Below are 16,442 nucleotides of genomic sequence, written 5' to 3'. Positions count from 1 at the left end.
ATAACTACAAAAGGGAAGGAACGGTAAGAATCAACGAAAGGGAAGGGATTTGGATCTAGTACGCGACGCTGGCCCATCCCCTGCGCGAGCTGGGGGCCTCGCCGGCTGCAACCCAGCCGGAGGTGGAAGAGCGGCGGGATCAGCATCCGTCGCCGCAGGTGAAGGTCCGGCCGGTGCAGGGTCACCAGCAACCGAAAGTTTCAGGGTCGGCGAGTCTGTGGAGGCAAGACAGGCCCCTTCGGGGGTTCAACAGGCAACTGGGGTAGCGCGTCGGATGCATCAGAAACCGGCAAGACAATTTTTGGGGATGAAGGATCGACGCGCGGGGAAAAGAAGGGTTTCAACCGCGACGTGTGGACGTACCAACGGCGCGAACCCGCCTGGGTACGTACACATTGAGGATTGCGTATTTCAATCAATTCGACGGGCCCTTGCCAAGGCCTGTGCCACTTGGGAGAAGTACCCACCGGCACCTGTGGGCAATGGAGCCAGGCCCGGTCGCCCACAACCCACGGCATGTCGCGTTGCGACCGACGAGCACACCGCTCGTTACGAGCCTGGGTTTTGGATGTGGCAATCCGTACCGCCTCCCATGCTTCTGTGACACGGCGAACAGAGTCGCGAACGTAGGTGGGAAGAGTCTGCGCGGGTTCTTTAGCGTGCGCTCCCAGTTGCACACCAATCGGTGGACCGTTCTCCCGCCCATACATGAGGAAGAACGGCGAGTACCCGATGGAAGCATGCGGTGCCATACGGTAGGCGGAGAGCACGCTAGGGATGTGGAGATCCCAATCGGCCTGCTTCTCGCTAACTGTGGCAGAGCATAGCCGATAAGGTACGGTTCAGTCGCTCAACCATTCCATCCGTTTGCGGGTGGTAAGGCGAAGTCCGTATCTACTTAGTGCCCAAAGCATCACACATTACGTAGCAATTTAGACGAAAAATTACGGCCCTGATCCATAAGCAATTGTTCCGGCGCACCTTTGTCCATCACATACCCGTACAAAAATTCCTCTGTGATGGACGACGCCGACTGATCAGGCAAAGGCCAGGCCACCGGCCACCACAAGAAGAGCCCGAGGATGTCAAGAGGCACCAGTTCGTTAATCCGCGTCACTTGAATCAACTTCAAGGGTGGAATATACCTCTGTCTCGGTGGTTTCCGCCGAGCGCATTCGGGACAGGCCTGAACGGCCTTGGCGACATCGGCCGTCATGCCGGGCCAAAAATAATCCCGCTGTAGTGTGAGCAAGGTTTTATGCATGCCGAGGTGCAGCAACTTCTCGGCGTGCAGTACCAGAATCAATTCTTGCCGAAGCGCGACGGGAAACACCAGACGCCAACGGCCCAACAAATCATCCCTCCACATCAATAGACCCTCTTGGAAGGCCACCTGCGGGGAGTCGTCCTTGGACGAGGACACCCGCGGCCCGTCCGCCTGACATCGCAACGGAACCAACGAGTCGTCCAACAGTTGCTCGCGGATCCATACCGAGCGCGGCAGGTGCAACGCACTGTCAGCCGGCCCCGGACTGGCATGGTCCGTGGAATCTGCCACTGCGGATATAACAGGCCGAGGGGGCTGAGGGAGACGTGTGCACCGATTAGTGCCCGAAGTGCACGCGCAAGGGGACCCTTGCGGCAACCTAGAGAGCGCATCCGCGTTACCATGGCGAGAACCCTTATGGAATGTACGTCGAAGGAGAATTCCTGCAATGTTTCCAACCACCGAGACAATCTGGCCAGAAGGTTGTTCACTCTTTAAGGAATGCTGCAAGGCAGCATGGTCAGTGTGCATCAGAAATTTTCTGCCGTACAGGTAAGGACGATATTGGTGAACAAAATGGACGATCGCCAATAATTCCCTGCGTGTAACACAATAGCGATTTTCTGCCGAAGAGAGAACGCGGCTGCCATACGCCACCTCGTGTTCGACGCCATTTTTGTACTGAGATAAAACGGCACCAATGCCCGTATCGCTGGCATCAGTATCCAGGATAAAGGGCAAGGAGAAATCAGGATAGTCAAGCGTCGGCGCGGTCGACAATCGATCCCGAAGGGTTTGGAACGCTTGCTCCTCCTCCGATCACCATTTAAACCTCTGATTCTTCGCCGTGAGGAGGTGCAGGGGCCTCACGATGGTAGCAAAATTTGGAACGAATCGACGGTAGTAGGACGCGAACCCGACAAAACGACGCACATCCCCCACAGAGGTGGGGGTCAGCCAGTCCCGAATGCAAGACGTTTTGTCTGGGTCCGTGGCGACACCGTCAGAGCTGACAATGTGTCCCAAATAACGCATGGAGCGTTCCAGAAGATGGCACTTCTTAGGTTTAAACTTGAGATTAGCGGAACGCACCCTGTTGAAAACCGCTCTCAATCGCTGAAGGTGTTCCTCGAGCGTACGACTGAACACAATAACGTCGTCCAAGTATATGAGACACGTGTCCCATTGCAACCCGGAACGTGGCGGGAGTGGCTTTCAATCCCATTGGAAGGCAGTTAAACTGGAACAGACCCTGAGGCGTACGTAATGCCGTCTTTGGCTTTGAAGAATCATCAAGGGGCAGTTGCTAAAATCCAGAAGAGAGATCGAGGGTGGAAAAGTATTTGGCCCCTGACAAAGTATCGAGGGAATCGTCCATCCGTGGCAGAGGGTACGCATCTGCCACGTACACCTTATTAAGTGTACGAAAATCAACGTAAAATCAGAGGCTACCATCCTTTTTCTTAACGAGAACAACAGGAGCGCCCCAAGGGCTATTAGATGGAGAAATTATATCAGCGGCCAGCATGTTATCCACCGTGCCGCGCACATGGTCCCTCTCAGAGGGACTCAACCGGTGCGGATTCATTCGTATAGGGCTTGCCTCCCCGGTATCAATGTGATGGGACAATAGCGATGTCCGACCCAAATCAAAATCGTTCATGCTAAAAACGTCAGAGTAGTCGGATAACAGCGCCCGTTGCGTGCCACGTTGATGCGTGGTCAGGGATGAATTTTCCTGGGACAATTTCGCGATCCAACGATCGTCAGATGTTGCACGGGAATCAATCGCCGCAGCCGATCTTTGTTGCCGATCCCCATCGCGAACTGTAAACGCGTTAGTGGCATGAGCCAAAACCGTAGCGGCCGTGACCGCCTGACCGGCCCAGATGATCGTCTGAGCCCCCACAAGAGCAAGACTCTTGATAGCGGTGTTAGACGGGGACAGCAGCACGCCCGCCACCATGTCCATCTCGTGGAAATGCTTCTGGTATCGCAATGGGATGAGCATTTGAGAGCCCGGAGGAATTTCGACCGAGACATCCGCAAGCACCTGCACCGCAACGCATGGCGAGGGATGACTTAACGGGGACGGCAAAAAAAACATCTTACGACCCGCATGCAACTCAACACAGCCCTGATTGACAAGAATTGTGACTGGCATTTTACGAAGAAAGTCGGTGCCCAACAAGCAAGGCCAACGCCAAGGATCTGGAAATCAAGACTGTCCCCGACGCCGCAACATTCCCAATGGCGATATGTGCGTCAACTTGACCGATAATACCCATACTACCCCCATTAGCAGCAACACATGCATCAAAGACCGGTCGCACACGCGAAGCGGGAGATAATAGTGGCAGACGCTCCGGTGTCCACTAATATCCGAACGTCCACCCCCTGTATAGAACCCGGCACCGTGGAGGATCCCGTCGCAGCCGCCACTACGCAGTGTGCCAATTTCCTCCATTGCGTAATCGTACGCGGCGAACCGTCGACGGCATCGTGTGAGTCGCGAACCGGTGGAATACGCGCGGCAAAAGATGCATGAGGTGTCAACATATGCCGGGTGTCTGATGCATGCCGACCTGCCTGGCCTGGGTCGCGGTCTGTCCATGGAGGCGGCGCCGAAGATGGAGTCCCGGGAGGAGGCGGAGGACGGGGACGACTCTGACAGTCCCGTGCGAAGTGGCCCAAGTGGCCACACTTGAAGCACATCATCCCAGCTCGCCGAGTGGCCCCACCAACGTCCCCGTGCGGTGTCGAAGATCCTCCTCGACGCGTCTCAGGCTTTGCCGCGGGTCCCAGCTAGGTGCGGCGGCGGCCAGGTCCCCGACCCCCGCGTCATCCGGAATGTGGACAACCCGCGACGGCGCCCATCCTATCGGCTCGCCATCCACGGCAGGGTCTCCTATCCAGTCGGCCATCTGCGCCCAACGGCGCAAGTTATACTGGGCGTCGCGGAATCTGGCGGCCCACCGGGAAGTCAGTGGCTCGTAAGAGCACACAGGCAACGAAATGCCGAGTTCCTTGGACAACTCCAACATCTTGCCCAAGATGAGGGGGTCGAGAATATCAAGCCTGGCGTCGGGGTAAGCGGCCATCGCGAGCGCCAACAGAGCGCCCCGGTAGGCAAGGGGAGACTCGTCGGTCCCCTGCCGACGCTGCATAAATTTCCTCTGAGTGTCCGACGGTGGCTCATAAACTTCTGCCATTTCGGCAAACGCACCTTTTAATGTCTTTTTCTTCTCAGCGGGGATGGAGCGGAACACTGCTAGCGATATGTCATCGAGGAGAGTAGGCAAAGCATCCAACGCCTCCTTCTCTGTCCACCACACCGAACGAAATGCGGACTCGACCCGCCAAGTAAAAGCACTCCAGTCGCCGCCCGCGACAAATTCCTTGATGTGAGGAAGGCGTTGGCTGCGCCCCGCACCGCCGTCAGCAGCCGATGGAGTCACCGTCGGCCGCGCACCACGCAGCTCTGGCGAAATGGCGGACTCAAGACCCGCGGCCCCGCCCAAGATGGCGGCTTCGCGCCACGTGGCGGCCACCGCGGTCTAATGGCGGACGGCCCTTCGGAGGCCACAATGGCGGCCGATTCCTGCACGAGGGGACCCTCCGAGAACCCCCGAAGGGAGCCCTGCATGTCATCACTCGGCAACGTTCCCTGCGGTCATCCCGGCGCCGTGGACAACGCGACCAGCGTCACAAGGTTGAGCAGGACCGCGCGGAGCGAGTCGATCTGCTCCGCCACACGCCGCCAGCCGTCGTCCACCCCCGGAGACGAAGATGGCTCTGCTCCAACGTCTTTACCCGGCGCCTTGGTAGAGCCAGCCGCGGTTGCCTTAACCGGGTCCGCGGCACCCGGGGTCGGCAGGTCTTGGGTGAGCGAGTCGCCATCGTCGTCGGAAGACGGCACAGGCGGGTTCTTCTTCTTCTTGAGATGCTTGGACATTTCCGTGGCACTCGCGTCGTCAGATTTCAAGAGTCACGTCTGACACCACTTGTAATAAAACACTTCGACGACAATGTGGCTGTTATTTATTTATTTCTTGCCGCTGGACAGCTCCGCGTTCTCCCACGCTATCACCGTCGCTCCGCGTTGCGCGGCGTGAGTTGTTATCGTCTGCGCACGCTCGCTCACTCTTCCCGCTCCCGCGCACCGCTGGCAGACGGCGTGCAGGGAGACCGCCTCCGGACCGCCACGTGACCTCGAGTCCCTTCCGGCTTCCCCTTATAACCCCCCTCCTCGTCACCAAGCCCCGCCTCTAGCCACGCCCCCTTACGAATCTTCTAGATAGTACCCCACTGGCACCCTCGGGCTCCGCCCTTGAACTCTGGCCCAGATAATCCCTTTCACCCGATTGGCTGAGAGGCTGAAGCGGCGATGCCTGTCCCACCGATCGGCGACCGTCAGTGTATGCTCGCATTACACAATTGTGGTCTCACACACACACACACAGACCTACTTACTGGATTAAAAAAGGCACTCCCAACCCACTTTAAAATATATGGGGGGGCGAGTGTATCTTATAATCTGCAGAAGTTTTTATCTTGAGGCCTATTCAAATGGCCCCTTGTTGTCTAGGTTAGAGGTGCATTTTCACAGTTCTTCTAAATAAATCACAGAGCCAGAGTTTTTAATTCACAGATCCGGAATTTTTACAAATTAAGTGAGATACAAAGTTTTACATGATGGTGTGACTGGACTGAGGCCATCAGCTGTGGCTACACTTGAGAACCCAGTTTATTCATGGCGGTTATGTGGATTCAAACCCAGGGTCATGGCAGTGTCATCTTAATGATCCCAGAGCCACCTAACCACATGCAGGTTCGGTTATGTTTTTTTTTACCAAATCGCCTTAATTAGTGCATGCTTACATACGGAGGGTCACATTTGATATTAAAATGTCTTTGAAAGAAAGAAATACAAAAAAATATATACATAATCGGCCACGTTTTGGTCAATGGCCCTTTTTCATAGCGCATGGTTTACATATCACGAAGAACGGCCATTGCCTGGAACATCATGGATTTTATTTTTTTATTTATTTTAAGGCAGTTTTGTTGAGGAACGTGTTGAGTTTTTTCGCCAAACTTTAGTGTCTCAAATAACTTGGCAAATGGCTTTCTGACGTGGTTTCGGATTGTAAGTGTACGTGCATGTTATAACACGCAGTACAATCCAAAGAACACGTCTGAGAGCTGTACAGCATAACCACAAAAACCTACGCAGTAGAGCTAAGAAAATGGCACTTTTGTACACACAATTTATTTATATCTCTGATTTTTATTGGTCTTTATATTCTCTAACTAACTTGGTGCTCGTACAACCACATTTTTAGTCACCATTCACAGAAATGATTTATTCTCAAATCACTACAAAGCTTCATACCAGCTATGCCTTTCTGAGATATTCCTTGGCATAAATTAATACAGTATGAACGTAAATTCATTTTGGTTAGGTCCACGGGTGTTTAGTAACCTGTGCTTATTTTAATTAAAAGGGGTGGCATTCAGTTTATATGGCTCAAGGCTTAACTATTCTGGTACACAGTGACTGATGGAATGTGTATGTTGTGGTATTTTAATATATACATATATAAAGCATCATCTGTATCCTGAGATGTAGATGTTCCTTCAAAGCTGTCTTTTTTTAAACCCATCGAAATGCTTCATCTGTTGGGCGCACGCACAATGCGGTTTGTGTATAATCAGATTCAGCAACACATTCAATGAGATAAATGTATACGGTTACTTATAAACAAGCATGCCGCCATGGTGTCATGGATAGCACATTGGACACTAGCACTCCAGAGGTCATCAATTCGATATCCCGGCGCGGCAGGTGAAACAATGGTGCCAGTTTTTTTTTTAATCTCATCGCTTTTGTCCACCCAGCAATATAAATTTGTACTCCACAGTTGACCGGAAGGTTGCGTGTGGTGGGGTAAAGTGTGGATACTCTCCCAACTGTTCTGAGATGTATAACCAGCGTAGAAGAGTAGTCCACTTACCTTCAGAGTGGCTATCTGTATAGCTACCGTTAGTGGAGTCCTGTTAGCAGTGGTGTGAGCAAGCTATTGCACGACTGCATCTTTTATGTCAATATGTTAACATGGTTTTTTGTTTAGTGTCTTTAAGTCTGGAATACATTTTATATATAAAGTAATCAGCTGTGAGCTCATTTAGGTCCCTCCCTTGTGATTGTTTGGTAACCAGCATATGCTGCCACATATCAAATTAAACTTGCCCTTCAAATCCATAACCTGCCCTTTCTGCTGTAGCTTTAAAATGGTAGACGTTTATAATAATGTTTAAAATGTCACATCTAAAGATGTGTTTATATCAGAGACTCTTTCATTGGGGATATTCTTATAAGTTCCAGTATGTGGTGGACATTGGTGTACGTGTACAGCCCTTTGTCGATACACACTGGATTAAGGAATCCCTGCGCCGTGGAGATCACGGGAGTTATTTGGCCATACATCATCATGCTAGTCAATGCGGGCTTTTGAAGTCGGGGTGCATCAATGTGGGGGCATGAAATAGAGAAAAACTATTTATCTATTTTCCTGCGTTGTTCTCTGTTGCCCAAAATATAGCCCATCACAGTATGTGTGTGTAAAATGAATGCAGAACAAACATTTTAGACAACATTTCAATTCCCAATGAGTCCTGCATCCTTCAAAGATATGCAGTAATTATCTGAATGGTTAAGATTACGATAGACAAGTACTATAATGTTTATACTGAGACATTTATTGAACAGATATATTCTGGGCATTACACCAAGAGACGTAGAGAAGAAAACCCCAGAGGAAAAAACACAAACTTATAGACTTCGTAATGACTGATAACACTGGTCTACAATTGTATAGACGTCGTCTGCTTCAGAGATGAAATGTGCTGTTTATTGTGGATTTCACGTGCTGAATTAAAATGACCGTTAAATCAACTGATTAGCTACTGTTCCCAAGATATTTAAGTTTTCACTTAAGTACTTTAAAAATCAGCAAAATGGTTATGTACATAAAATGTATTATGAAACAAAAGGCAAACATTTTTTTTGTATGTTTAAGTACATAGTTTAGTCCTTATGCAGTGTCTACTCGGCGCTTCTTGGCTTGTCTCTTGCATTCATTAAACGGAGGATCTTTTGTCACTGTCCATCAATAGTCTGCAAGCATTGATGGGGCTCCATTTTCCCTGACAGCGTTTCTCCATTGTTGCAATGTCCTGGGTGACATCGCTCACCATGCTCGTTGCTCGCTGCTCCGCAGTTCGGTGGGAAAAAAATCTATATGATGAGAGTGCAAAAAATGTATCTTTAGTGACGTTGCAACAAAGTATTTTGTATGCCTTGAGGAGGTTTTCCACCAACTCCCTGTAGTTGTCTGCCTTGTTGTTTCCGAGAAAATTTGTTGCCACTTACTGGAAGGCGTTCCATGCCGTATTTTCCTTGTCACGCAGTGCACTGTCAAATGCATCATCTCGAAGAAGTTCACGAATCTGAGTACCAACAAAGGCACCTTCCTTTATTTTAGCTTCACTTAGCCTTGGGAATTTTCCACGGAAGTACTTGAAAGCTGCTTGTGTTTTGTCCATGGCTTTGACAAAGTTCTTCATCAGACCCGGCTTGATGTGTAAGAGTGGTAACAAAATCTTCCTTGATTCAACAAGTTGTAGATGCTGAACATTTTCCCTGCCAGGCTCCAATGACTGTCGGAGTGGCCAATCTATCTTGATGTAGTAGGAATCTATCGCACGACTATCCCATTCGCAGAGAAAACAGCGGTACTTTGTGTATCCTGTCTGCAGACCAAGCAAGAGAGCAACAACTTTCAAATCGCCACAAAGGTGCCACTGATGTTGGTCAGTTTATGCACCTCAAAAGTTGTTTCATGTTGTCATAGGTTTCCTTCATATGGACTGCATGACCAACTGGAATTGATGTCAAAACATTGCCATTATGCAGCAAAACAGCTTTAAGACTCATCTTCGATGAATAAATGAACGGTCTCCACTCACCTGGATAATGTTGAGGGCTGCCATCACACCATCGATGTTGTTGCAGGCTACAAGATCACATTCCATGAAGAAGAATCGGACACGATTCTTTTGACGGTCACGGAACATGGCAACCCTAACATCACCTGCCAGGAGATTCCACTACTGCAGTCTGGAGCCCAACAGCTCTGCCTTACTCTTGGGTAGTTCCAAATCCCTCACAAGGTCTTTAGTTCACCTTGTGTTATGAGGTGTATTTCAGAGGATGGGATAAAATCTTGGTCACGTGACCTTGATGGTTCAGGACCAGAAGTTTCATCCTCTTCCTCATCTGACTCAAGTGAGAATGATTCTGGTGCATCAGGAACCGGCAGTCCTTCTCCGTGCGGTACCTGGCTTGTAGCTGATGTAATGTTTGGATAATCACAGTCCACATTTTCTTTTTTGACACACCTTTCCCAACTGGAGGCGCCATGCAGAAGTAGCAATTGCTGATATGATCTGTTTGCTCTCTCCAAATAATTGGCACTGCAAAAGGCATAGATTCCCTTTTCCTGTTCAACCACTGGCGAATATTTTTTGCACAAGTGTTGCAGCATGTGTGTGGGTCCCTCATCTTGTCCTGATTTTGCAGCAAAAAAATAAAGGTGATAGATTTTCTTAACCATAGTGGTTATACTGTGCTTTTGTGATGCAAACGTCACTTCACCACAAACATAGCAAAAGTTTTCTGCTTTGTTCACACAAGTACGAGGCATCTCTGCTCACTTTGGCTAAACAGAAATGTGTCCCTTTGCAAAATCAAACACTGAAAAATAAAAGAGGGCGACACTGTATGATTTCTAAAGTTGATATAGGGTAATTTGTTCAGCAGATGAATGTAAGCCTAGTTATGATTGCATCATCCATGACTTATAGGAATAACAATGTAATTTATATCATGTATGACACTATCAGGTTCAGATTGCATCATTAATTGTTTTGCTCAAAAAGCAAGTACTGTCCAAACCCAGTCATAGATTTATTCATAGAACTAGTCAAAGATGTATTTTAGTCATTTCTGGTTTAAATTGAGATCCCTCCCTTCCCTTTAACTCACTTATCCTCCACCATTCCCAGGTCAAGGGTCGTATATACTGACCCAGTGGCATATCTTGAAAACTAGAGCCAATCAACAATTTTAAGGATAATTTTCATTCTCAGTAAACCAGAATTAGTAAAGTTGGACTACATTTATTTCGAAAGTATTTTGGCTGTAAAAGGAAGTGGCCATGGACAGGACACGTTGGTGATGACTGATGACAGTGGATGGATGAGACTGGTGATAGAATAGCAGCCAATGGAGAGAACGTGCCCGTGAGGATATCCACTGCAGATATAGTTTGTTTCATCTCAGGGCTACGATCATTATTATTGCTAACAAATTAAGCAGGCTGGTGGCACAGCCCTTCACCCCCTCTGGGGTCAGTAAAATGAGTACCACTTTCTGGGGAAGTCAGTCATGGTTGCCCTCTATCTTGCCCCCGCCATAGAAACTTTTAATTTTCCACCATGAGCTCTGGGGCTGTATACAGGCGATTGGCACCGCCCTGAGTTCAAACGAGTAGGAAACTACTTGGAGCTATTTACGAAGGCGTATTTGTGTATATGGGTACATTTATTTATTTGTAATACTTTGCTTTATGTTCATTTAAAGCCTTGCATTATTTTATGTATTTTGCCTCAGGGATATGGAGCTGTCAGATCCTCAATAAATCTGGAATATATATTAAATTTCCTCCAATCGATCATATTCCCTGGTTCTTCACATAAACCGGTTTGGTTCTTCTTGCTGACCGAGTTGTGGGACCCTCCCAGGATTGTGTTTGAACCTACACCTCAATATACGATCGCAACATATAATCTATTGGCCACAGCAACAACAAAAAAATCGGTGCCAGGTATGGGAAGCAAAACTTTAGTAGCCACCATTTATTTGCTACGTCTCGATAAGAGTGATTTATTTGTTAACCCATTCATTTCAAACCGTCAGTCGCTTTGCACCTGGCCAGAGGGTAGCGGTTCCGAGATGCCACCAGGTGACCCGAACGCTCAGCCTGCTGCCACACTGAGCACAGTCCAGGGCCGTGGTGGTCTTTGACGCCAGCCCCAAGGTCGGCTCTAATCCTGCGGTAGCGCTGCTGCGGTTGATGATGGTGGCGCGCAGGGCTCTGGTGCAATCGGCTGAGGTGTCCGCCCTGTCAACGTGGGTCCGAAGAGGCGAAGTTGCCTGACCATGTCAATTTAAGTCACCGCCGGATGTGCTGTTCATTGAACGGGCTTCGCCGTTGATGATGTTCTCACTGTAGTGCATGGTTATCACGTAATTCACTTCTATTGGCCATAAGGAAATTGAAACCACTAAAGCGGTCGTATTACTTCAGGTGGTGGCGACAAGTCGGATATCTTGTCTGGGCTCGTGGACTAATTCTCATCAGGTATGATGGTGTAAAGTACAGTTTCCAACTCTTATTATCCCTGCTGTCTATCTGGCCTCTGTGTGCTATGAAGAGAAGGGCCTTATGCCCAAAACATCACCTATTTGATATATTTTTTTATTTTAAGGCAGGGTTGTTTGCGATTGTGAACTTGTTTTGTTAATTTAGTGAAGGCACTGACAGTCTCAAATTATATCAATGATTTATTAGCTGCAGGGATAGAGCCAAATATTTTACGTTATTAATTTTATCTACCATAATGTTTATTTAAGCGAATGCATTGACAGTTGAAGTATCCTTAGGATTTATAGTGCCTGTCATCAAATTACTCGGAATGTACCCAATGTTGTCATATTTTAGAAGCTAAGCAGCTTTGAGCCTGGATCATGCTTGGATGGGCAACGACATTCCTAAAGCAGGTGTCAGCTGTCAGGAGAAAGCAGTGCAGCAATGGGGGAATTTGGCATAATTTATTCAGAGATCTCGTACTCTCGTATTGGGTTAAACGGTAATAACAGTGCACTGCACAGTTTTGACAGACCTAGACTGAGAAATATGTCTATGTTTGGTCTGTGCCTCCTCATCTTCACAAACCAATACTGACTAGTTTTGGTCAACTCACCCCAAAAAGCGGTATGTGTGCATCACGGGCAGAAGAAGAGGTGTTAACAGTATGGGTTTTTTTAAGTATGGTACGATTTTATGTAACTTTATAGATATGAGGACAGGGAGTTTTTGTTGCCTGGGCTCTAACAGTGGCAGGGAGTTGGCATAACGGATGGCCAGGGTGATGGAGAGTTCAGACAATGTGGGCAGCAGCAGAAAAGGAGTGACCTCCCATTTAGTGGACATTTCTCGTGGGTTTTCCTAGTACGCTTTGGTTGTTCATGTGAATAGCACATGAAGGAGAGTAGAGTGTGAAAATACAGAGGTCACTGTACTTTAAGTCCTCGCTTAACGCGTTTTGACACAATGCATTTTTGCTATAACACGGTTCTTCTATTTTGCAACACTTCTTCAGTTTTTCCCTCCACATTTATAAACATACATTCAGATTATTGGGTTACTATACATTTCCATATGATGAGCCACTTTGTTGAGCTATCATTTGTTCCAAGGTTGCTTCTGAAAAAGAGATATACATACAATATAGCTCAGTAGGCCTTACCTGGTAAATTAAAAAAAATTAGTTTAGTTTCTTGGACAATTCGGGACACGCCTGTTTTAATGCGGTTTCTGAGCAGTTCACGACAAATTACTTTCTCGACTTGTGTAGCTAAGCGGTGTTGGAATTCTGGATATACATGCAGAATGATTCAGTATTTGACGTACCCTCAGCTCAGTTTTTTGTCTCACCATGGGATGACTACAGGCTGATTGTATAGTGTAAATATGATTTAAGTTTGTGTTGCTTTGTTTATGTATGCCCTGTAATGTATATACAGACATTTTCCAAATGAACGTGACACTTTTTAGGAAATAATCTACCACATGAAACGAGGATTTACAGTCGTGAGAATGTCAATGTCGCATCTGAAAAAGCCGTAATCCACCTGCGGCATTAGTGAGACATTAATTGAATCCACATCTCTGTTTAATTAAGTTGGCAAGCCAGTTTCCTCACTGTAAACGTGTGGATACTGGGTAGCAATCCTGCAGTCAAAGTATGGCCTCTCAGTGGGCACAGGGGAAGCTTGATATAAGCGCAATCCTTGCGAGCAAGGCCAGCTGCACTTGTATAATAATCATTATTACAGCTTATATATCAACTTCATAAAATCTCAGTGATGATGGGGGGGTGGGGGTTGTCTAAGCATGCGTTACTTATATGAGAACTGTGCTTATGTAAGGTGTGCTTATGTTCAACTTTTACTGAATGAATAAAATGGTGAACGAATCTTCAACCCTGAGCAGTACGCTGGGCGCGACTAGTACACCGGGCCACATTGCCGTTATTGAAGTTAACGGTCGGCGCGTGGACTTCCCGTGCAGATTGCCGAGTCGATGGAGATCATGCTGCTGTCGGTCATCTCCCCCACAATCCAGTGCGAGTGGCGACTGCAGCAATGGCAGGTGGCTTTAGTGACCACGGTGAGTGTGCGGTACCTACACTGGACTTGCCACCCAATTTGCTCACATGCGCACGGTTGTTATAAGTGTACTGATAAAATGACAGTGCATTCCTTTGATGTCACCAGCCATGATTATATACCACTGCTGGACGAAGGCTTCCTCCAGTCATTGCCATATTTCACAATCCTGTGATGTATTCATCCATCCAGCACGCACACCGAGGTGGACTTCCTTTCGGAGGTGTTCTATGCCTTAGCTCCCACTGTAATTATCCTTGACCATTGGCCATTGTATCTCCAACCCAAGCCCATTTGCTTTTCTTAATTGTTGGAATGATGTCTTTAACATGTTCTTCTTTCTGTCTATCAATGTATGTCCAAGTCTATTTCTCTCCATGCATTTTTGTACATGTACGTTTCAGCTTTTTCCCTTTGTTTGTGAAACACCGTCGTCAAGAGCGACATAAATGTAGACAATTGACTTATGCTGTTAGAACCTGATGGGCTTTGAAGCTCTTTGCCACTGGTGCCCAGCCCAAAGCTGGTCAGCAATGGTGGAAAGTAAGGAATGATGTTACATAGGTCGATAAGTTAAGCAATCCAACATACACTTGAACAATTAATCCGAATAATATACATACAAATATATATCAGCAACAGTGTAAAATCATCATAGGCGGTGGTACTCATTGATTACCATTTTCTACAGGCTCTTTATCCTTTAAATATAGTGTTGTTTATCTAACCAATTCTAAACCATTATTTTTCTCAAGCATATAGAGATGTACTCAGGTGATACATTTCACACCAGGATTTAAATACACACCTTGCACTCCACTGCTCCTTGTTGAACATGACTTCTGTTGAGATTTGTTTACATTTTGTCGTCGAGTGAATTAATGATCAGTCTCAAGCTACCAAATTGCATTTGCGAAGGTGATGGGAGCATTAAAATGGCATTCACAACATCTTACAGTTTAATTTTCAATCCATTGCTATGTAACAAATCCTTTATTAAGTTATTAAAATACACTCTATAGGTTATGTAACTTTTGTTTCCTTGCTTCATAGTCGACATTTAAATGTTAGTCGGCACAATAATGAATGGATAAGGGTATTTTTCACGATGTACAAAATACAGTAAAACCTTGGATTGCGAGCATAATTCGTTCCAGAAACGTGTTTATAATCCAAAGCACTCGTATATCAAAGCACTCGTTTATCAGTTGTGATCACGTGACGCTCGGCAGACAAAGCGTATACGTGCTACTCGTATTGCAAGGCCTCGCTCGTTTATCAAATTAATATTTATTTTAAAAATTTGCTCGTCTTGCAAAACACTCGCAGACCAAGTTACTCGCAATCCAAGGTTTTACTGTAAACCCAAATTAAAATTTAGTCAGAACAATGCTTTTCAGCACCATATGTTTTAAGCAGGGCCAACCTACACTGACATTTGACCTATTCGAGCCATTAACCTGCCTTGTGTTCAACTGGTGTGAACCTTGTCAAACAAAACCCAGACATGAAATGTGGCCTTGGTGGTAGCCCCGAGTCTCATCTGCAGCTGAGCACTCGGCATTGCTTTTATGCTTCATATTACATCAGCCCAAAACTGATGTTTGCCTCAACCCAGGCACGTCTTCCACTCTACTTACAGACGCTTTAAGGTATAAGATTATTTATTTTGTCAGTATTTAATTAACTGTATTTTCATTGCATAATATTGACTATTGATGGCTTAAACGCCATCCTCATCATTTCCGACAAAATATTGAAAAGGCAACACCGTGAACGTTTGTGGCTATTGTCATTGGTGGCCGTTGCAGGTAAAGGTAAAAAGTGCAGCCCCACAATTGATCACTCACGCCACTGCTGGCTGAAGGGCCCCCACTAGAGGGAGCCCTAGAGAGCCCCTCTAGAAGTAATATTACCAACTCTTCCACAGCTGACCATATGTCTTGAAGGAGGTGGGAGTTACCCATACTTTATTGTAGATCGTAGACGTGGATAATTTCTGGTTATTCTAACGTTGGCTGCTGTTAATTGCTCGTGACTGAAGATGACAAGGGGCAAGGTTTGATTCGAGTGCCTTTTCTGTAGATGGTGTTTTTCGGATTCATGCTGTCAAGTGGACCGTGCGGTTTTCTGGCTGATCGCTACGGCCGTTGGAAGGTTGGTTTGAACATTACCTCCCACATAAGTCACTGACTTGCTGCCTCTTAAATCAGCCACCGGGGAAATCGCAGCAGATTTTTTCCAAAATGTAAATTGACTGTTTAAGAAACAAATGGTTATGGTGCAAGGCCCTCTCATCTTTTCAGTGTGTAACCAAAGCGGACTTGACAGCGGCCATTGTTCTGTTTGTTGGTGAGGTTTTAAGTGTTCATGTAAAGCTCAATAAGCCACAATCACTGTGCACATTCAGGGGTGACCCAAAAGTTAGTTTAACGAGAAAATAATAATCTGTCCATTTCTCAGTCAACTAACTTTTGGGCCACCCAGTGGTTTATAAGAGTGCCATCTCTCGTGTTTAACATTGGTGGTTGTTTATTAATTATTACATTGGCACCATGTTTCAATCTTTGCCAATGTGATCAAAGTCAAACAGCGATT

The 16,442-nt window shown here is 46.9% G+C and overlaps 1 protein-coding gene across 7 annotated transcripts in view; it reads left to right on the top strand.

Moving 5' to 3' along the window:
- SVOPL (SVOP like) overlaps positions 1–16,442 on the top strand; it is a 61,553-nt gene that overhangs the window by 14,476 nt on the left and 30,635 nt on the right. For all 7 annotated transcript variants that reach the window (XM_032948964.2, XM_032948965.2, XM_032948961.2 and 4 more), the window contains exons 4-5: positions 13,747–13,845; positions 15,930–16,001. In XM_032948964.2, coding sequence (XP_032804855.1) covers positions 13,747–13,845; positions 15,930–16,001 — 171 coding nt within the window. The remainder of the gene's footprint in view (positions 1–13,746; positions 13,846–15,929; positions 16,002–16,442) is intronic.

Source organism: Petromyzon marinus, chromosome 7 (assembly GCF_048934315.1).
Source record: "Petromyzon marinus isolate PM22_M1 ecotype Great Lakes invasive population chromosome 7, UKy_Petmar_22M1.pri1.0, whole genome shotgun sequence".
In the NCBI taxonomy this organism is placed as follows: domain Eukaryota; kingdom Metazoa; phylum Chordata; class Hyperoartia; order Petromyzontiformes; family Petromyzontidae; genus Petromyzon; species Petromyzon marinus.
This window is presented reverse-complemented; position numbering and strand designations above follow the sequence as displayed.